The 23,789-nt window shown below is 38.2% G+C and overlaps 1 protein-coding gene across 1 annotated transcript in view; it reads right to left on the bottom strand.

Annotated features, from left to right (window-relative positions):
- Window positions 1–5,809: 5,809 nt before the first annotated feature.
- ALOX5 (arachidonate 5-lipoxygenase) overlaps window positions 5,810–23,789 on the bottom strand; it is a 93,969-nt gene continuing 75,989 nt past the window's right edge. The window contains exons 11-14 of the mRNA XM_063298607.1: window positions 14,481–14,602; window positions 12,935–13,035; window positions 9,435–9,605; window positions 5,810–6,561 (exon numbers count right to left, since the gene is read on the bottom strand). Coding sequence (XP_063154677.1) covers window positions 6,382–6,561; window positions 9,435–9,605; window positions 12,935–13,035; window positions 14,481–14,602 — 574 coding nt within the window. The 3' untranslated portion in view covers window positions 5,810–6,381. The remainder of the gene's footprint in view (window positions 6,562–9,434; window positions 9,606–12,934; window positions 13,036–14,480; window positions 14,603–23,789) is intronic.

Genomic DNA, 23,789 nt, shown 5'->3' with positions numbered 1-23,789 from the left:
GGAAGATTGGTCGAGGAGGTATTCCATGGGATGGAGAGCTCGGGAAACAGACAGGCACGAAAAGGCCCTGGAGAGACTCAGGCTCTCTGGGAAGGAAGTTGAGTTGAATCACAATAGGGCAGTTGAGTGTGGATTGTCTCCAATAGGCCTGGGAGCGGCTAGATTCATCTTGATGGGAGCCATCGCCCTTTTAATAAAGCATTCCTTTCTCCTGGCTGAGAGGCAGGGAGGAAGAGCTTCTGTGTTCCTGCAGGGCTGTGATGGATTGCATGTGGCAACAGCCTGTTGAGGCATTGGTGTGCAGTTTTCTTTTTGAGAGCATTTGTTTGTCTCAATGTGCGCGTACATGTAAGGTTGAGAAACTGTTTTGAGTTGTGAAAAGAGAGTTGAGAAATTATGTGAGTCTATTCCTTAGGAGGCTGCAGGTTCTGGCCATGCCTGCATCCACCATTAATTCTGGTTTTGTGTGTGTGTGTTGTGATTTGTGTAATTTGAATGCATATTATGGGAAAGTTGAAAGGTTTTTGTCAATCCTTTCCCATTTGTTTTTTTTAATTGTTTGAGGTGTATGTGTGTTTCATTATTTGCCCAATCTCACCCAAACTCCCCCCTTCAGTCTGCCTCTTGCCTGCTTGTTACAGGCTTGAGGACCCAGATGAGGGGACAGAGGGGTGACAGAGGGGAGGGGCAATGCTTTTACAGAAGATCCTTTACTCCCCCATCTTTTTAGGATTCTTCCTTTTACAATACCTTTACACACACCGGGGACAATCTTTTAAGTTTCAGAGATTTCTCTTTCTGCTGTAGAAGGACTCTTCTTGTGAAAAGGGGGGGAATGTGGGCAGTTTCAGAGAAGCAATGACTCAGAGAAGGGGGGGCAACCCCTTTGCTCTCACAGCTCCACTGCTCTGCCCCTGGCCTTCCAGTTTTAGAAAAGTGTGTGTGTTTTTATAAATTTTATATGGATTAAATTTTAATCCCTCCTCAACATGGCACATGATGATAAAAACAGGAGAGGGAGAGAAAAAAAAAAAAAATTTGGACAACATATGGTTTTAGTAGAGCTTCCATGGACTGGTATGATCTATCTGAGTTTTGTTTTTGTTTTTTGTTTTAACAATTTTGACTATGGAAACAGTCCAAACACTAGATAAACTCTTATGTCAATGCTTTCTTGTTTTTCTAGTTTTACAAGTTTTGATTTTAGGGAAGTTATTGGGGAATTAAATATTGGCAACTGAAATATAATATTGTTTTTATTAAAAAAAAAAATGAATTGACTTTAAGTCATTATATATATATATATATATATTAAAATTAGAGGTTTGGCTGTAAAAGTCTTGACCCAATTTTGGGGGTTTTGAAAGAGACTTGTTGTTTAAGCAATTGGGTCAGCCTACTTACTTAGGGTGGCATTGCTAGGGCAAGAAAATTAGTTTTATCCAAAGTAGTGCTTAGATATATCCAAAACTACACCTACCAATCTAGTCACATGGGACAAACACTTTAGGGGATTGTGTGTCTAGAATATTTATTTGTCCTGGAATCTTTTTGAAAGCCAAACAGGTGTGTGTGAGAGATGTGTGGTATGCCAAAAGGACAACCCAAAGACCAACCAGGTTCAACTCCAGGGGAACCTCCAAAGGGGGGTGGCCCTGGGGTGAACTGTTTCTTAGAATGGGTGAAAGGCTTTCTTTATAGGCTAAAAAGACACTTGGAGGGGCTAGGACCAAAGGCAGGATTAACATGGACACAGGCCTTTTTAGTGACAATACTAAGTCTCTGGATTGCTCCTAAGAACAGACTAGCAGTCAGTCCATTTGAGATGGGTGACTCTATCTTGGAATTCTTAGTGGAGAAGTAGGAGACATGCATGCCATGGGGAAGAAATTTGTCTGCAAGCATTTGAAACAGTTATCTGCGCAAGTCTTGTCCTTGTCTCCCTATCTACAGGAACACAGAGTCCAACTGTTGGAACAGCAGACGCATCCTTTTAAGTCTGGAAATCGAGTTAAACCAGACGGAGGGGAGTCAGCAACTGAGTTGGGAGAAACCCTAAAGAAGACACTGGTGTTGCCAAATACTGCTGGACACTGGACTGTGCAGGAAAAAAAAAAAAAAAAAAATGCGCCTGAACTTTTTTGTCTAATACCTTGTAGTTTTGATGACCATACGGGTCCCTGAACCTGGAAAAGAGAGTCACAGGGTTCAAGGGAAGCTTTGAAGATGCACTCAATTTAGAACAATAGGGAATTTATATTTTCATATGAAAAGGTATTAAGATACAATTCTGAAATCCAGCCTACCTGTAGTATGGAACTATGGTTAATCCACTGGTTTGGATTTGTTAGCCTTATAGGCTGGCGCCTGAGTCACAAGTGGACTGATGAACAACTATTGAAGGAGGGTGAAAAATTTAACACCTTAATAGCTTTAACTCAGAAAATAGCTTGTTAGGCTAAATATCTTAATTGCTGGTTGTGTGGGTTTACAACTCTTCATGGTGGACATGGATTTAGAAAAGGCTGATGGGCTCTTAAAGAGGGCAGTGGCAAAATTGGCTCAGGAGGCGAAATTGAGGTGGCCCCAGGCCTTGCCAATTGCTCTCCTGAGAATAAGTATTCAGACATCCGAAAGACTGGGGCTCTCCCCTTTTGAGATAATATAAAGTCTTACGGGGGAAGAGAAAGCTCCAGCTTTAGGTTTGCCAACCTCAAGAAGCCTTTTGTTTTGTTTTGTTTTGTTTTGTTTTGTTTGCTTCTGAAAACAAAGGGGTTGCAAATGGGGTACTAACTCAGAAATTGGGAAATTGAAAATGGCCTGTGGCAAACTTCTCTAAGCAGCTGAAGCACAAGGCTGGCCAGCTTGCTTGTGAGCAGCAGCTAAGTGGCCATTCCATTTACTCTTGCATTTAAAAGGGGTACTTTAAAACCCAGAAGGAATGAGAGAGATGCACCGGGAGGATCATTTGACAGTGAAGTATGTGTAGACGGGGTGGAAGTGCCTAGGGGAGTGCCGGATGAGGTCAGGGCTAGAGGCTAAATTTTGGTGGGATTTGAATCCTTTCTGTTTTGGTGGGTGACGGTCCACGGGGATGTGGATTGGATCAACTACATCTATTGTGGCCAACAGGGATTCATGAACTGTACCGGAGATGTTGTGAAGGGTATTGCAGAATGGTTGGATGCCACTAGTGGGGTGGCCTGGGAGAGTGGAATGGCATTGGATGTGCTGTTGGCGGAGAAAGGGGGAGTCTGTATGGTGCTGAGGGGGAGCTGTTGTGCCTTTATTCCGGGCAGCATAGCCCCCGACGGAACTGTTGCTCGGGCCTTGCAGGGTCTGGCTGCACTGTCTGGGGAGTTGATACTCAAGGATATCTAGAGGCAAGAAACATTTTACAACAATTCGAGTTACAAATTGAACAAACTGATAAAGATTAAAAAGGGGGGGAATTGTAAGGTATAGAAAAATACAATTTGTAAATAAGGAAGATCTATATATATATATATATATATCCATATAAAGCAGTATCATATAGATCTTGGTTGGGGGAGATTTTAAGGTGTAAATACTAATATTAGCTAATAGCAAAGGACCAGGGGAAGTGGCAGGTATGCCCAACAGCTGATCCTCTTAGGATTGAAATCTTTAAGAACTCACCACCAGGAAACGGGGAAGTTTTACTGCATCCCACTGCTGGGTCACCCCCGGAAGCTGACCCTCTACGCACTGGAGAAGCTGTGGATAATCGTCACCCTGGTGACTCTGGTGGGGGGAATGAGGTGGAATTAAGGGGAACACTTTTTGCATTTCAAATTTTGGTAGATGGGAGTGTGTGAAAAATTTTAATCTGTCAAATTGTTGCATTGAAATAGATGAAAGTGGGAAAGTGGTACAAGAAAATCACAGATAGGATGGTGAAACTCTCCCACGTGCCTGTATAGACCTGGAAGGGACTGCATTTGGGAGACGTTTTTGGGGAATGGTTCCCAAAGCTACCAGGACTCCAGGCTATCGTAGCCCTAATTGGATTGATCGCTGTGGGGTGTGTGATACTGCCCTGTGCGATCACCAACAGTATCTCACTATTGGCAAAAAGGAGGCTACCTCACAAGTCCTGGCCATGTGGGAATATCAGTCTATCCCCAATGATAACCTTAGTGAAAGTAATCTGCCCTGAAAAGGCTGAATACTTTCAAAGGGGGGAATGAGGTGGAATTGGAATTAGGGTCAAGGAAACAACAAAGAACTAAAGCCCTTTCATCAGGCAATTGTCTATTGCAAGTAAGCTATCTGTTGCAAGTGTGGTATGTGGGGAAGAGCCGAATGGGCAGATAAGAAACAAGAATGTATGTGTATTCTGTAGCAACTAGGTGAGAAAAGATAAGGAACGGGGAGGAAGCTCACCAGCTCCTCCAGGCTTGTTTCACACGGCTTGCTTTTAAAGTTATATCATATATCTCTAAGTTGATACTTAGTCTATGCTGTATAATCACCCAATGGGGGGGTATAAAAGAAGTAGGACCCCGTACCTTCGGGGTTCAGAATCTGAAGCATGAGCTTGTCTGAACCTATGCGCATATTAAACTCTTTTCCTGAATGAAGACCCGAGCGTCCTAGTCTTCATTTCTACAACATTTGGATATTACCAATTCCTTTGAGGCCGATTATAGTGTGTGTAGAATTCAACATTTAGAACTGAGGTTTCCCTGTCAGTCAAGCACCATATTGAAAAGCAGCTGGTGATTCTTCTTCTATGTGGCAAGGAGAAAGTAAAAAATGTCTTTTCAGGAATCTCTGTCTGAAGAGAAATCCAAAAAACAAATGAGAAATCGCTCTTTTGCCACATTGCCCAAAATGGAGTGCATAGCAAAGGTACAAACATGGGGAAAGTGTTCTTTTAGCAGTCCCATGAGAGTTCAGATTTGACATCAAAAACCAGTCTAGGACACCCATCTAGTTCTGTGCCAGATCATACAGAGGGCCCATATGAGGCCTATTCGAGTGAATGTAGAAGTCAAGTTTCCCGCTCAAAGACCTTGGTTGAAAAGCAAACATTCACTCCAATCTAAAATGGAGAGTTATTGGGTGAGCCATATCTTTAGTACATCTCCAGAAAAAGTTTGGTGGCCCTCTAAAACATACATTGCAACATCAGCTTTTATAGGACTATAAGACATCCGAGGCATATATTATTTTATGAGTCAGTTTGGTCTAGTGGTTAAGGCAATGGGCTAGAAACCAAGAGTTTGAGAGTTCTAGTCCCACCTTAGGCATGAAAGCCAGCTGGGTGCCCTTGAGCCAGTCATTGTCAGCCCAAGCCACCTCACAGGGTTATTGTTGTGGGGAAAATAGGAGTAGTAGTAGTAGTAGGTATGTTCGCCACATTGAGTTATTTATAAAAATAATAAAGGTGGGATATAAAATAAATAAATAAATAATCCTAAAATATAAATATATGATTGAGATTCTGAGAGATAAGTACCAAATTGGGACCACAGTACAGGGTGGCAGTATAATAAGAGGTAGTTCAAATGGGCATGTGTACATGAAGTGTGGTGGTTTGAACTGCCCTGCTTCCATGTGAGACCCTTCTTTCACAGTGTTGCTGCACTCTTCCTTCACAAACCCTGGAGAATCAGCTGCCATGCTGTTATCTGCTACTTTGCTCCAGATCTGTCCCCAATGTACTGATTTATCAGAAAAAAAGGCAATTGGCAACTCCCTTGAGTAACCTGACTTGGAATATAGAAATTACAGAGATATAATATTTATTTATATTTTGAATTTCATCACCACCCATCTCACTCAAAGAGCTGTAATGACCTATAGACAGTGGTCATACAGAAATGAGCTCTTGAATATGGCAAAGGTATGCTGTGTTAATAAAAACTAGCACCCTTTAATTTAAAAAAAAAGATACATTATTGATGGCAGAAGCTTATAAATTTTATTGATGTCAAGAAAAATGCTGAATTACTCAAGATATGAAAAACAGAATGCAAAATAGCATATAATTATGCATCTCCACAAAATGGAACGAAAAATTACTTAAAGCATATTATTACTGATTCTCACCTCTGCAATAGAGAAATGGAAATTATTCTTGGTGAGGGCCTGGGAACTGTGGCCCTTCAGATATTGCTGGTCTTGGTATCCTGCTGGTTAGACCTGCTAGGTAGTTCAAAAGCATTTGAAGGCCAGAGGTACACACATTTGCTTTATACAGTAGTTGACAAATTAGAGTACTTTCAATTTTTATACAAGTGCTTTCTAAAACTTAAACAAGTAAAAATTAAGTTTCTGTCGTTATAAATGGTCTTTTCTGCTGTAGATAATTTTCCATTTGGCTGGTTACACTGACTTGTCATTTTTTAAAATTCAGACAGCCACACTATTAGGAATTTGATCTGGGGAAAGGTAATAATATGGGAGGTTTTTGTTCCTGTTACGTTCAGCAATGTAACTGGTAATTCCATCAAGACTCTTGCGGAATTTCCTCATGGCCTCTTTCACTGGCTTGTCTATGAAGTGTTCATCTGGATATACCCCCAGAAACACCTGGTTGGAGAAGACAAAAATTTTTACAAATGATATAATCAGAATATAGTAAATAAATAATACAATTATTAACTGCCATGAAATTGGTGACTCTCTAATAAGAACATGGTCAACTGGCCAATGAGTTTAACCATCAGTACCACCACTGCCTGTCAGAACCTTTGGGAAACTGGATGTATTATTTTGATTCTGTTATTTTATGCTGTGTTTTTTTTCCTCTTAATCTTTGCTATAATTTACTGTGTACAACAAATTTATATGGAAGGAAACAGATTGATTTACAAACTTAACATTATAAACAATGCTACCTGAGGGACTGTCTCATCCCCATTACATCGACCCATCCCACCCAGTCATGCAGAGAGGGCATGTTATGGACCCTGTCTATAAGAGAATTCTGTCTGGTGGGGTCCAGGAAGCTGGCCTTCTCTGCAGTGGCTCCTGTCCTTTGGAACATTCTTCCCCTGGAGGTGAGGCTAGCCCATCTCTCCTGACCTTCCATAAAAAGCTGAAGACCTGGCTCTGCCATCTTGCTTGGGGTGGGAAGGGGAGTAGTCATTCTTGGGGATGGCTGGAGCCCTAAAATGGCCCTCATATGCACACGAACTGAATTAGAACTTTCATTGCCATCTGGATTTTATTTTATATTTATCCCTTGTATTTATATTTATATTTTATGTATTATTTATGGTTTTATTGTATTTTAAATCTTTTACCTCTATTGTAAACTGCCCAGAGTCCCTCCTCTGGGGGGAGATGGGTGGTAGCAAAATTTGATGAATAAATAAATAAAATAGTGTAGATATTATACAAAAAAAAAGTATTGTCTTCCTAGCTTTGGAAGACAAGAGAGCTTCCAGTCAATGAGCAAACTGCCAGAAAAATAGCATGAGAAGTTATTGCCCACAATTAAGTCCTTGTCATATTGCAGAAATGTTATCATTTCTATTCTATGCAGATCCAGGTTCAGAGCAAAACAAAGTAATGAGAATGCTTGTGGAGATGGCCATTTTTTGTGAAGAAATTATGATTCAGATTTTCCTTTAGAGTCCAAAAAAGACCAAAACTGTAGCATATATCCCTCTCCCTTCTTCAAGTTTTTTCATTAAGCACCTACAGGCTTACTTTTTCACAAACCTTTACTACAGCAAGTTGTACAATAGCAGAGGTTTCTTGTTCCGGCAAGATAACAGTAGGATGTAAAACGTGAAAGCCCTTGGCTACTTGAATAAGACAGGCTTACAATGGGGTCCAAACAAATTCCTTTATCAATTTCTACTGATGGGGAGGATCTACTAAGTTAATTGACCAAGCATTATTTGGCTGTTAGTCTGGTTGTGTACTGACTGATTCTGTTCAACTAATTTCCGGCCTTCCAGAAGGATTTGAAGACCTGGTTCTGCCACCTCGCCTGGGATGGGAAGGGCAATAGGTGCCTGGTGTCATAGAGTTCTTCCTACTGAATATCATCTTTGCCACTTGGATTTTATATTTATTTATTTTTATTATGTCAGTTGTTCGTCTTGTAATTTATATGTTGATGGTTTTAAATGGTTAATTTTATTGTAAACCGCCCAGAGTCCCCCTGTTATGGGGAAGATGGGCAGTGATAGAAATTTGAATAATAAAAATAAATAAATAAATAAATAAATTTCTTAGAAGAAATGAGTAAAGCTCTTGGACATCACAGGAACTTAAACATTCCTGAGCGTTGTTAAATTCTTTGCAAGCTTCTTAAAAGTGTTCTGAAAGTTAGCTAACTTGATCACTTTAGCAGGAATTCCACAGATGTTTCCATGATCTAGTCCAGCTCTCAAGAAGTGCATCTGCTAGAGCCTCTCTAACAGATAATCATCCAGCCTCTCTTTTAAAACTGTTTACCGAATTCACTATTATATTTGACAGCTATTCTAGTGGCTGACAGCTTGTATAGGCAGCATGTTCTACCTGAAGACTGAACCTCCTTCCTTATAATTATAACCTATTGTTTCTGGTCTTCCCCCATCCTATACTGGGGCATTATGTTTTTCCTGTCCAGATGCAGAACTTCATACTTCCTCCTGTTAAATTCCATCCTATTCATTTCAGATTACTGCTCAAGCCTGTCTAGATCTTTTAGAATCTTCTTTCCATCTAAAGTATTAGCCACCCCTCCAAATTTTGTGCTGCCTGCAGACTTTAGAAGTGTCCCCTGTACTCCTGTCATCCAAATAATTAAAAAAATGTTGAACAACAGGGCCAGTCCAAAGCCCTGTGGCACTCCACTTGAAACTTCCTTCCAAGCTGAAGCAGAGCCGTTAATGAGAATTCTTTTAGTGTGTTCATTCTGCCAACTGTCCATCTAGACCTTTTATGAATAAGAATATCTTTTAGCACTCTGTTAAAGGCTTTCCTTGAGGTCCAGGTACAATGAGACTTTCCTCTAGTCTACTAAAACCCATAAACATACTTAACAGATTTCCAGGAAGAATGTGGAATCTGGATTTTACTTTTATGTAATAAATAAATGAGCCAGTTTGGTGTAGTGGTTAAGGCACCGGGCTAGAAACTGGGAGACCATGAGTTCTAGTCCTGCCTTAGGCACAAAAACAATTGGGTGACCTTGGGCCAGTCACTCTCTCTCAGCCCTAAGAGGAAGGCAATGGCAAACCACTTCTGAAAATGTTGCCAAGAAAACTGCAGCGACTTGTCCAGGCAATCTCCGAGAACTGGACATGATTGAACAGATAAATAAATAAAATAATAATATAAAAAATAAAATAAAATAAAATAATAAAATTAATTAATTAATTAATTAATTGGACACAATTGAAAAAAGAGAGAGAGAGAGAGAAATAAATAAATAAATAAATTTAAGTAGAGACAAGTCTCACTTCGTTTTCCTGAAACTGACTCAAAGCCCAAACAGCACCTAGATGCCAACAAGACCGTCCTCTGTCAGGTAAACTTTCAATGATATATTCAATGGTGGTTTTCCCCTTTTCCGTAGGTGGTGGGCAGCGCATAGTTGGAGGAGCATTTGGAATCCAGGAACACCAATCATACTGAAATATAAAAGACAAAAGCTAGTAAGGTAAAAGATTATTAGGAACTATTAAGGAATTAAACAAATAAATAATAGAATCATAATATTGCAAAATGGCATGTAATCTACCTATAAAATTAAACAAGGATAGTCAAGTATTTTTATGCAAATGGAAGATACATCTGTTCACGCAGAAAGGATTGTGAGCCTCTCCTGTAGCTACAGCCTCATGAATTATACCTTACACTATTATAAAAGTAGAAAACCTTATATAGTAGTCCTTGTTTAGCAACTGCCTCAGATAGTGACTGTTTGCAATTAGGACAGTGATGAAAAAGTAATTTTGCCACTACCTTTAGGACAACAAAAGCCTTCAGCATGAAACTGATTAAAGTCTGGTCAGTTTCAGGCAGCAGGTTTCTAATCAACTAATCAAGGTCACAGAACTGAGCTTAATTTGTGGTTCCCGCTTTTTAGGGAAGTGCTGTGCTGCAGCTCAGGAAGAGATAGCTTGTTATGGTTGAGTCTGTCCATGTGTTGTGAGATTAAGGAGTTTTCATCGTGTCTTCTGACTGCTGGTTGGTGTTCGTGGATGTGCTCTGCAGTTTGGATGGTAATCTGCACTGAACTTGGACTAGATGATACTGAAAGTATCTTCCAACTCTATGATTCCATGAAGGCAGATTACTATTGAATATCACAACAATGAAGAACAGTTCAACAATGGATCCACTTAGATAGATGATAGATCGATAGAGGGCTCCCTTTCACTGGATGTGTTCATGTACAGTACAGAGTAGATACATCAGGAGTGCTTTTATTGTGATTACTACACTTGGATTCAGTAGCCTACATGAACCATTCCAACTCTGATTCTACCATTCCTGCTCCCCAAAATCTTTAATTGCACTCATTTCACATGCTAGCAAGGTTATGCTCAAAATCCTACAAGCTAGGCTTCAGCAATATATGAACCAAGAACTACCAGAATAGTTCAAGCTGGGTTTCGAAGAGGCAGAGGAACTAGAGATCAAATTGCCAACATTTGCTGGATTATAGAGAAAGCAAAAGAGTTCCAGAAAAACATCTACTTCTGCTTCATTGACTATGCTAAAGCCTTTGATTGTGTGGATCACAACAAACTGTGGCAAATTCTTAAAGAGATGGGAGTACTGGACCACCTTACCTGTCTCCTGAGAAACCTGTATGCGGGTCAGAAAGCAACAGTTAGAACCGGAACATGGAACAACCGATGGAACAACCATCAGAACGTGGAACAACCCATTGGTTCAAAATTGAGAAAGGAGTACAACAAGGCTGTATTTTGTCACCCTGCTTATTTAACTTATATGCAGAGCACATCATGAGAAATGCTGGGCTGGATGAATCACATTAAGATTGCCAGGAGAAATATCAACAACCTCAGCTATGTGGACGATACCACTCTAATGGCAGAAAGTGAAGAGGAATTAAAGAGCCTTTTGATCAGGGTGAAAGAGGAGAGTGCAAAAGCCTGCTTGAAACTCAACATTAAAAAAACTAACATCATGGCATTTGGCCCCATCACTTCCTGCAAATAGAAGGGGAAGAAATGGAAGCAGTGACAGATTTTATTGTCTTGGGCTCCAAGATCACCACAGATGGCGACTGCAACCATGAAATTAAAAAACGCTTGCTCCTTGGGAGGAAACCTATGGCATATATAAAAAAAATCTCAGTGGAATCCCAACCCCAAAGGGGTGGGAGCAAAGCATGCTGGTCATAGCAAAGAAAGCTATTTTGTGGTAATTATATCAAAGGGAACATCCAAAATAAGCCCATCAGACTACATTTAATTGTGGCTCCCAGTTTACAAACTTCTCAAGGACATTTTTTAAGCATAATTAAAAAAAACAACAGTAGACCAATAGTTGTTGGTAATGTTCTCTTATTTTTTCATTTTTCAAAAATGTGGACTATAGCCACTGGAAACAAAGTTGTAGTTTTTAAATGATGGTATATATGATGGTATATATGTGGACGATACCACCCTAATGGCAGAAAGTGAACTAAAGAGCCTCTTGATGAGGGTGAAAGAGGAGAGTGCAAAAGCTGGCTTGAAACTCAACATTAAAAAAACTAAGATCTGGTCTCATCAGTTCCTGGCAAACAGTAGTGGAAGAAATGGAAGCAGTAACAGATTTTATTTTCTTGGGCTCCAAGATCACTGCAGACGGTGACTGCAGCCATGAAATTAAAAGGTGCCTGGTCCTTGGGAGGAAAGCTATGGCAAACCTAGACAGTGTATTAAAAAGCAGAGACATCACCTTGCCAACAAAGGTCCATAAAATCAAAGCTATGGTATTCCCAGTAGTAATGTATGCTGTGAGAGTTGGACCATAAGGAAGGCTGAGCGCCGAAGAATTGATGCTTTTGAACTGTGGTTCAAAACTCAACTTAAGAGTCCCTTGGACTGCAAGGAGGTCAAATCAGTCAATCCTACAGGAAATCAACCCTGTTCATTGGAAGGACAGATACTGAAGCTGAAGCTCAAATACTTTGGCCACCTAATGCGAAGAGAGGACTCACTGGAAAAGACCCTGATGCTAGGAAAGACTGAAGGCAAAAGGAGAAGGGGACGGCAGAGGATGAGATGGTTAGACAGCATCACAGATGCAATGAACATGAATCTCAGTAAACTCCGGGAGACAGTAGAAGACAGGAAGGCCTGGTGTGCTATGGTCCATGGGTCACGAAGAGTCAAATATGACTTAATGACTGAACAACAACAAAGATGTCATTTTCATTAGACTCCAACCTGAGTCTATAGTGGAAATATAAGCATATAATTATATATTTAAATATTTAAATATAAGCATATATAAGCATTATATAATGGGAATATACTGTAAGCACCTCCTTATATATGAAATCAATTAACTGCTACAGATGCTTTCATGTTTCACTTTGGGAATAATAAAAGGTGCCATAGATTTAATCAGGTCTTTGCCTCTTAATACTTGTCAATACACACAGTACTAAGCCTGAAAATTTCAGCTGTGTCGTTTGAGAGTAAAGGGACAGATGTCGTGCTGAGGGTTACATGCAGTGTGCAAGTTGCCCATCCCTGATCAAAAGATAATTTTGTTTCTTACCTCTCCTTTCACTATTTCTTGCTTTCCTTCTCCCAACAATGTGACCAATGAATTTATCAAACTTTAATGTGACACTTGAAACCCACCCTTCCCTACTCTATCAGTCCTGTGTTTTCTGCAGAAGGAAACTATTTCCTACCATTTTTCACATTTGATATTTTTTGTCAGTTTTAAAAGTGTATAACCTATATGATTACATCTAAATAAACCTTACTTGACCAAAATTGACCGCTGCATGTTGTGCTGAACTTGTGAATATCACTATAGTAAGATATTCAGAAAGCCTTTCTCGTGTCTTGATTGTCTTAGGAAATCCTGAAAAGCAGAAGAGAAAGAGAAAATAAATACTTTTAAAACTTGAAGGAAGGCAATAGAATCCTTTCCAAGCTGCTTGAAATGAATTTTCTGTAATTTTTCTTTGTTCTAGGATGCAGGGAGAAAGCCAACTAAATTATTCTATAGGGCAGCCTTTCTCAACTTTTTGACCCTTGAGGAACCCTTGAAATATTTTTCAGGCCTTGGGGAACCCCTGCACATTCAGGATCAAATATAGGGCAGAAGCTACAAAATTATTATATTCCTTTCATGTGTAGGCCTGTATATATGCATTAACAGTGTTCTTAAACTAAAAATAAAGAACGAACCTTACCTCTTAAATGTGAAGTTGCCTGAATTTGAAATATTTTTTTTAAATAAATTGTGATCTTTTTAAATAAATTGTGATCTGTGAGACATCTCCTAGTGATGTCTCACAGAACCCTAGAGTTCTATGGAACCCTGGTTGTGAAACCCTGCTATAGGGGGTTGTTCATTATATTGAAAAGAAATCAATATATACAAGCAACACTTAGAATAAAAAATATTATCATGAACTTTCTATGTATCCTGAAGAGTGAAAAAATAGTTGTATGTCTTCCCCTTTTGTTTGTTCTTGCTATAAAAACAGCAGCAGTGTAACAGCATGTCACTAGGATTTTGGAAGGCTGGTGTGATAGGAGCCAAGGAAGATGATTTAGTAGACTGACCTGAAACCTGAAAGAGACTTAGGTATGAAGACTAGATGCTAATTTAGGAATCAGCTTAATGGTTAAAAATTAAATATTGACAAAGGACTACCACAGGTCTGACAGGTTTTTGTTAAATTTTAATCAAAATATTTTGCGGGAGATGTTTTGGTCAGCTTTTAAAAAAATAATATTGAATCTTTTAGGAATATAATAATTTTGTAACTTCTGCCCTATATTTGATCCTGAATGTGCAGGGGTTCCCCAAGGCCTGAAAAATACTGTTTTGTTTTAAGAGTAAATAATACTGTATCCTTTTTTTTTAAAGATGAATTAGCTAAAAGAGTATCAGATGTTGTTTAAACTAGAATAAAGCTTCACTGAACATAAAGATCCAAATATATTTTATTGTAAGAGGAGAACCATGGTGGCAAAAAATCAGAAGTCTGGTAGCACCTTTTCTGAGTAACAGATATTAAAAGGCATAAGCTTTTATTAGTCAGAAAAGATTCTAGTGGACTCCTCCTAATATAGTTTATAACACTGTTGACATCAATATTGTTATCCACTGTTACAATAATTTTTTAAAAATGGCTATTTTTCATTTTCTCTCAGATTTCTATTTTCTTCAGAAAAGGAAGAGATTTGTTTGCTTGAAATGTATTAAAGGAATAAACTAAAGAATTGGTCAAAAGGAGGAAAGTTCTGTCGCATCAACTCATGTGCACTGGACATGCAATAGAAGTTGTACATCACCTGAATCCTTGTTGCCCCTCATCCCATAGACAAAGATGTCCTTCACAAAAGCCTGGAGTTCCAAGTCTTCACACACTGCTTCTTCACTTCCATAATATATGTTAACAATATCTGTCACAAAACTTCAGAAAATATAAAAGAAACTTAATAAAAAAGTGTATACTCTCACATTAATCTTGAACCCTCCCTCAGTTAATAATTTTCATCTCTGTGGGAAAACATGTACACATACATATTTTTTGTGAAAAATATTTCTAGCACAATGGCTTCCAAACTTTACTTGTAAAGTGAAAAAAAAAGCTTTCTCAGAAGCAAAATGGAGAGAAGATGGTTTTGTATGCACGTTCTCATCCATATAGGTTCATCATGAAATAAAAACATGTACAAAGGGTATCCTGCCATTCTGGATTTAACTTTCTCATGGACAATGTGTCTGAGATGGTATAATGGGGAGCACCTGTATGCACCTACAAAGTAATGTTGCAGCATAGGTACCTTAGCTCCCATGAGGGACTCTGCATCTTCCACTCACAACCTCCCTCCCGTAACTCCCGGAAAAAATCCTGCTCCGTAAATGTTTATTTTCGTTTACAGAAAGTCTCTCTCTACACTCAGGAGGAGGAAAGTGGGAAACGTCCTGTCTCTGCCTTAAGTAAAAATCCTTTCAGAATGAGGGGGCTTTCAGAATTATGAAATGCTAGGATGTCAAAGTTAAGAAACTAATGGTAGATGAAGGCAAAAGGAGAAAGAGAAATAAAGGAAAATAATAATTGACCTTGACAAGATTTATCTTGGAGGCGACTCTTCCAGCAAGACAGGCAGCAGATAGACAGAGCAACTCAGATTTTCCATAAAACAAAATCAACACTATAATTCATATCTAGTCTCAATTAGTTCCTAGATTGCTATATAGTTCCTGGCTCTCCAATTCCAGACTCTAGCGGACCGAAGCACTGCTTAACTGGCTTAGAGCCAGTTTGGGAAGAGATGTTCTGTTTTTCCCATAAAAGAAAGGTAAAAGAGGCAAAAGACAAAATTGGAGTTTGTTTACTTGAGAGGAAAATTTTCCAGCTCCTGATTGCTTGTCGAAGTTGGTTTTCTTCAGCTTTGAAAGTCTCTGCACACTATCTAAACCGACAGGCTAGATTTGATTGGCAAATCAAATTTAGGTTTTTCTTTCACTCTTTCATGACCGAACTTTTGAAGATGGGATTTCTACCCATCTACTTCAGCTGGGGTGGCACTGTTAACCTCTAGCCCCTAGGAAGTATTTCAATGTGTGGGCTTACACAATTTGCATTTCTGTGTACTTCAACTGTGGTAGTGGACAGATGTGACACCTACCTTTAGGAAGAAGGCCATTTTAAATCTTGTGTCAGACTCCTCGACCAAATGTCAATACAACATCTGATCAAACTTGCTTCCATTTTGAAGAAATCTAGAAACCCGTGTCAGCAGACTGCGAGTCGCCAGCAGGGAGGGGGAGCGAGATCGGAGTGTGAATTATATGGTTTGGGCTAGATGCCCCTTGCCAAGGTCAACGAGCAGAAACTGTTCAAGCGATCTGCTAACACCAGGGAGGGGGTGCATGCCTAGGCGGGGAGTGGGGGAGGGGAATCAGAGGCTTGTGGTTTGAAACTGTAGAATGCACGGGAAACGGCCATTCACAACTTTTTCCTTGTATCAGACGCTTCGCTTCATTAAACAGTTAATTGAGCCCAAGTCTCTAGATTGTCTTTGACTGCATGCTCGAGCGTGCTGGTCATTACATCTTGTTTTTATTGATTTTATAGGCAGACAAATTATTCCAAACTTGGAACAACAATGTCTTGAGCATAATACAAAATATTCACATCTCTGAGCTTTTGACAAAACACTGTTCTTGCCAACTCTTCCAACAAAACAGAGCCATTATATAAAACTTCTGTTGGTTCTGGATGCTATGATTGGTCATTTTGTAAGCTATGATTGTTTTCTCCAGCCTAGCCACTACAATAGCAGGAACCAGTTCTATTCAGGCTGTTATTGGCTAGACTGGATGGAGTAATGGAGGGCAAGCTCAGTAGTTTTTGAAGCGTATGCTGCAGGGCTCCAGTCACTGACTCACCTGAATCTAGATTCAGGAGCAATATCAGATCCTAAACATAAGCACGAACAAAGATTATTATTAATTCCCTGCCTGCCAGTATAAGTTTATAGAGTTTTTTAAAAAAAACAAAAAACCTTCCTATGGAGAAATTGGAATTCACAGGTTGTGCCTCATGCTTGTTTTGGATTTGCGCTTTCTTTTGCAGGCAAGCAAAGGCATATATATGTATACACTAGTATATACATTCCACATGGGTTGCTAGTTATTATTATTATTGTTGTTGTTATTATTATATGTTTATCCTGCCTTTTAAAATATATTTTTGGTCAACTCAAGGCGGTAAACATACCTCCTGCCTCCTATTTTCCCAACAACAAGCCTGTGAGGTGGTCTGAGCTGAGAGAGAGTGACGGGCCCAAAGTCACCCAGCCGGCTTTCAGGTCCAAGGGAGGCATAGAACCGACAGTCTCTGGGTTTCTAGGCCAGCACCTTCACCACTAGACCAAAGTGGCTCTCTAATACTGTTGAGATTTTCAAATTCTAAGTTGTAAATTTACTATATTGTTCTTGTTTGTCTACTGCATGCACTGTGTACTTTCATGTCTTGCTGATGCTGAGCTTTTATGGTTTATGCTAAAACCACTGAGTCTACTATGTTGGTTTGGTTGAGTTGCTAAATATTTCTGCCTGACAAATGCATTGGGTATATAGTGTAGGGTTTGCTGGGTTTTTTTTTTTTTGCCCTTAATATCATTTATGCAAAGATTTAAGTTTATTTTTTCACAGTTGCCCTTAGCACAAACAGGCATAAAAGTCCAGGAAACAATAAAGCTAATTTGTGGTTTTTAGACAGGGTACAGTAAGTATATAGCCTCATGTGGCACAGAGTGGTAGGCGGCAGTATTGCAACTGAAACTCTCTCCACGACCTGAGTTTGATCGCAGCAGAAGCTGGATTCTTGGGTGGCCGGCACAGGTCAACTCAGCCTTCCATCCTTCCGAGGTCGGTAAAATGAGTACCCAGCTTGCTGGGGAAGGTGACAACTGGGGAAGGCAATGGCAAACCACCCCGCTATAGTCTGCCAAGAAAACATAATGAAAGCACCATCCCTTCAAAGGGTCAGACACAACTCGGTGCTTGCACAGGGGACCTTTCGTGCACAATGTATGCTAAAACTGTTGATTCTGAAAACTGTGTGGGGATTTAAAAAATGTTTTCAGTTGAAAAAAAAGTCACATTTTCTGTAGGAAGAAAAAAATCAGCCACAGTGAAAATGCTTAAATACATGCCCTTGATTAAAAGCACATTATTGTGATTACAAACAAACAGATTTGAATGTGACCTGAGAGGCAAATGTCTACAATGATTTAAAAAGGGTACAAACTGACAGCATAAAAAAGCAGGTAAGAGCCTAGGAGTAGGAATATAATAGAAATTCCTCAAAGATTTCTATGTGAGCAGATTTGAAAAATTATTCAAAACAGGCTCCACTCACTGCACTGATGGTATCTATAAGCTTGTGGTATGATTAATTCCTCTTCATGGGAAAAAAATTCTGAAAAAATTGTTGACTACCTCTATTGAGCAGACTTTTGATTTTGGTTGTCCTCTTATATTCAATCCCTGTTCCAGCACAGAACATTTGCACACAAATCATATATATCTGCCCCAAGTTCCACATTATAGCATGGGAATTCCCCTGCCATGTTGTAAGCCTCAGTCAATTGTAAAACACCAGGGAACTGTCACTTAATTTGGTCAAGGGACCTCATCTAAATCTTTTGCTCAAGAAATCTCATCTAAACCTTTTGCTTCCAGCCAATTCAGAAATGGCTCTTGTTGCTGAGCCCACTTTACAATTGCTGGGCATCCCTTTGCATATTAGGTAGGCCAAGAAAAGATTTTGTCCCCAGGAATTCCTTGGATAGGTCTGTCTGGCACTGGTTGCATTTGCAACCCCAGAATCCTTGAGTAGAACCTATAATAGGCTCTTAGTAAAGAGTGTGTCCTCCCTGTCCAGAGGTGTCTGTAGTGGGAAAGTCAAATGGTAAAAGCACTGTTGTTACCATCACAATGCAAGATCTGTTCTTTTTGTATACGCATCAGAATACTGATTTATATGTGAATAAATGGAAAGGTCAGAAACAAATCTGAATTATGATTTTTCACCTGAGTTGGCATTCCCCTCCAAGGGTCTTCTAGGGGTAATCTATCCCTCTGTAATCTATCCATCATGCCTGTCTTGGGCCGCTTCTTACACCTTGACAGTTATTTGTCCTCAAGATCTAATACTATGATTCAGTGCTAGTTAGTTATTCTCCAAACCCAATATTCATCAGTACAGTTTCACTGTCCCTTTGCAAATTATTGAATACCACTTCCCACACATTAAAAGAAATGATTGAAAATAATATTATAATGAAAACAATGAAATTTGTATTTAATTTTATAATGAAAACAATGAAAATTATTGAAAAGACTAGTATACCTTGTAATAAATACCAGTAAGTAAGCAACAGAAAACTTTACTGTTTGGTAGTCTGCATTAGAACATGGGGAAACTATCCAGCTGAAGGGCTTGATTAATAGGTGTGCAGGGGAGCAAATGCCAATGATAAGAGCCAGTCTGATCTAGTGGTTAAGGTGCTGGGCTAGAAAGCAGGAGACTGTGAGTTCTAGTCCTGCCTTAGGCATGAAAGCCGTCTGGGTGACCTTGGGCCAGTCACTCTCCCTCAGCCCAACCCACCTCACAGGGTTGTTGTTGTGGGGAAAATAAGAGGAGGAAGGAGTATTAGGTATGTTCACCACCTTGAGTTATTTATAAAAATAATAAAGGCAGGATAGAAAATAAATAAAATAAATAAAAATAAGTAAGTGGAAAAAGTCCTCTACTGCATTCATCTTCAGTATCCAGTCCTGCACCGTTTCTGGTGCAGTCTGCCACAAATGTCCAGTCCTGGCCCATAGATTCTGAAGCCAATGCCAAATATCCTTAAAGATTGTGTCTTCAAAGAAGTTTCAGTTCAGGTTATGAGCGAAGCTTCCAGTTATGAGTGAAGCTTCTGAAGCTAGGGCGGACTAGTCATCTTCGAAGGAGCAGAGATGGCACTGCGGCAGTGATTGGTGCTGAGGGGGCTAATGCTGGATGATGAAATCTCTCTGGATACAGAGAGATCATGAGATAACCCACTTGTTCTCTGGACAGCTGCTCCTCGTGATTAAACTGCAGGAATAGAAGTTTTGCAGTTCACTCGTGAGTTGAGCAGCTGGGAGGCACAGGATTACAGCTGCAATGTAGCCTACACGGACATTAAGCCTAGCTGAACCTCATTTCTTATTCACTTGTGAATTATTCTACAGATTAAGAGAGATTTTCTTTTGCGGCACGATAAGATCCCTCTTAGTGAGTTTCATTTTTTTTTCTGGATTACAAAACTAAAAGAAGATTTAAGGACTTAAAGATTAAAGAATATTTGACAAAAAGCTTAACAAGGTGATGATTTAAGAAAGTTTAAAACAGTCAAAGGGGTGAGTTATTTTTAAAGATTATTTTTTTAAATGAAAGTGCATTGAAATAAATTACACTTAAATTAGGCAAGTGAATCAGACTTCTGTGGGAATGTTTTTTGTTTATTACTAAAGATTGCAGACAATTGGTGGATTTTACAAAACAAAAGATAAGTGTAATAGGAGTAGGTTGTGTGCCTCTTTGTAACCATGGAGATGTGGATGTGACATTTGACTGCAATTATAGCATTAAAGGCAGAGGAAGATAAAAGAGGGAAAAAAGGGGAGAGTTTGCCTTTCCCTTTTTCATACTTTCACTTTTGGATTATAACATAATGTCAACAACTTGAAAAGTGGCATGAATGGAGGGCAGGAGGGGATTAGGGTTAGTCACTTGAGACTATATTTACAGCTTTTGAAACAAAATAAATGAAAGACTTCTAAAGATGAAAGAGGAGATGAAAGAAGAAGTTAAAAAGATGGAAAATTCTGTAAAACAAATGTCTGGAGATATAAAACAAGTTAATGACAAAGTGGATATGTTGGAGAGTAAGACAGAAGTTATAGATAGAGCGTTGGAGGGAAGATTAGATAATTTGGCTGTATTGGAATTGAGAGAAAAAAAATTCTGAGATTTAGAGCTACTCCAGAGGTTTCTAATGAAAATATTAGAGAAAAGATTATAAAAGCTTTGGCAAATTTTTTGGATTGGGAAGAGGAGGATACAGAGGCAGAAATAGATAAATACAAGATTTTCAAGAACAATAAATATTCCAAGGGATGTTTTGGTGCATTTTGTGAGGAAGAAGACAAGGGATTAAATACAGGACTGAAGATTGATAATACAGATATAATTGTCCTAAAAGAAATTCCTATCAGACGTAAGAGAAAAGAATATTTTTTGACTGAAAGACTAAAGCAGAAAAAAAGATCCCTTTTCAATAGGACAAACTGAAAGGTCTGATTTTACTTTTAAAAAGCAGAGATTTTGAATGAACTCTGTTCAAAAGGTGAGAGAATTTCTAGAAAAAATTAAGGAAGAACTGGAGGAGATTCAAGTGGAGGTGTCAGAAGAGGTTACACAAAAATCACAATAGATGCAACAGGAATCTGAAAGGGATGATTCTGAATTAGGCACTATGTGCATTGACTTTTCTAAATTTTTGGTTTGATTATGTTTAACATGGAATATAAATGGAGCAAATGCTCCACAGAAGAGAAAAAAATCTTTCACTTAAAAAAATTAAAGCAGGATATAATTTGCTTACAAGAGACTGCTATTAGAAAAAAGGACACAAAATATTTGATTTATAAACATTTGGGCAAAGAATTTATTTCAGCAGGAACAAAAAAAAAATGGAGTTGTTTTGTATATTAATCCCCAACGAAAACCAGAACTTGTACTGACTGATGAACATGGCAGATTTGTTGGGGTGGAAGCTGATTTACATGGAGAGACTAGTAAGGTTTTCATATGAAAATTGGTGTTTGATGGGGGATTGCAATGGAGTGATCTCCCCACAACTGGACAAGACTTCAAAGAAAAATATTAACATCACTCAAGGTAAATTACCAAAAGGTTTCTTTTTAATTTGATGGACAATTTAGGGTTGGCTGATGTATGGAAACAGTACATTTATTTTTCAGAAAGACATAGATCCTTTTCAAGAATAGACATGATTTGGATTTCAAAGAATTTGGTTACTAAAGTTTCTAAAGTAGAGATTTTACCAAAGACTTTTTCAGATCATAATCCTATGAGTTTGGTGTACAAAAAGAAATCTAGTTCTTTTAGATGGAGACTGAACGAAAGAAGTAATAGTGGAGGATTGTAAAAAGAAATTAAAAGAATTCTTTGAAAATAATTTAGGTAAAGGCTCTGATTTAAGAATGGTTTCGGATGCAAGTAAAGCTTTTATTAGAGATTATTTTATACAACATAATACTGAACTCAAAAAGAAGTGACAAGAGAAAACACAGGCTATTTTGGATGAGAAAAGAAAAGAAGATCTAAAGAAATTTCCAAAGATAAGCATCTCTCAAAAATTAAGCTTTTACAGCAAGTTATCTATGTTAACAGTAAAAGAAATGGAAATAAAAATGAATTATGTAAAGCAAAAAAAAATTGAATTTTTTTTGAGGAGGAAGTGCCATTTAAGTCTATTTTTAAGAACCTCAGTCACACAAAATGGAAGAGACAGAAGGGAAGAAGAAAAGTACAGTAGTGGCTATATTACTTCTGTGGCAACTTTTAATTAGAAAATTGTTAAACAACTGCACAGAAGGAAATGTGATACCAATTTTCTTGTATCAGCAGGCTCTGATGTGGGTGGTGGTACAGTCAGAAATTATTTCATTTTTTATTTTTACCTTTTTTAAACTACATAGAAAGGCAGCAGGATTTGTGAGCCCTCTGTCTCCCACACATCAGAGATTAATGGAAAATGAAATGTCCCCTTGGAAGAGAGATGGTTGGCAATGGGAGCTACCAAGCTACTAATCTTCTTCCAGATGAAAGGATTGGAATTTACATTATGTTATAATCTTAAAGAGAATTTTTATAAAATGATATATCGCTGGTATATTTCACTAGAGAAATTGTCTAGAATGTATAAAGGTACTTCAAATTTATGCTGGAAATGTGAACAAAAAGGGACATTTTATCATGCTTGGTGGACATGTAAAAAAGCCAAAAATTAAAGCCACTAATTCAGAAGATTTTAAAGATTAATATACAGTTGAAACCAGAGGTTTTTCTTTTGGGATTGATGGACAAACACTTGGAAAAATGTCATGGAACTTTGTTTTTATACATGATAACTGCAACAAGATTATATAGGCACAAAGGTGGAAATATTCGACTCTACCCACAATGGAGGAATGGATGGTGAAAATGATGGAACTTGCTGAGATGGCCAAATTGTCTTCTTTGATCAGAGAAAAGACATTATCTATGTTTATTGCTAACTGGAAACCCCTCATAGACTTTTTGTGTGTAACAGAAAAAAATGAACATGATTTATGGTTTTCATGATTAGAAAAAATAGATTATAGAAAAAATGAGAGTCATGTTGTAACCATAGGGAAAGAAGTAAATTTATACTTACAACTGCTGTAATGAAAATCAGCAGCTATTTCTTTATATTTTCTTTTCTTCCCTTTTTCCTGAACTTTTAGCTTTGTCTCTTTTCTTTCCTCCTTTTCTTTCTTTTTTATTCTATAATAGTTTTGTTAATTTTTATATTTTTAAATTTTTTTAAATAAAATTATATGTAAAAAAGATTATGAGCCACTGCTCTATACTTAAAGAATTCACACATAAGTTTCTTTTAATTAACATAACAGGTCATGGACATACTTGGAATTTTTTGAAGTATACCACAAAACTTCCCTTGAAACTAATACATGTATAGTGTTTTATCTTAAACCATTCTCTGAAGGAAAATTTTTTTTTTCTTTCTTTTTACTATAATAGAAATCTTACAGGTTATAACAAGCTAAGAAAGTAATAAAAACTACATAGTTTAACATAACATCACATTCAAATGATAACATCCCTAACACATTTCTACATCAAGGCTCATAAAGAATTACCAACTCTTTATGTACTGAGGGACATAATAGATGGTCAAGAGGGAAACAGAGCTTTCTTTTTTGCAGAGTTGACCTGACATGTTCCCATGTTCTTTTAAGAACTCCAAGAAAGTAAAATA

Source organism: Candoia aspera, chromosome 3, assembly GCF_035149785.1.
Source record: "Candoia aspera isolate rCanAsp1 chromosome 3, rCanAsp1.hap2, whole genome shotgun sequence".
Taxonomy (NCBI): Eukaryota; Metazoa; Chordata; class Lepidosauria; order Squamata; family Boidae; genus Candoia; species Candoia aspera.
The sequence above is the reverse complement of the archived record's forward strand: the minus strand, read 5'-3'. Positions and strand labels throughout refer to the sequence as shown.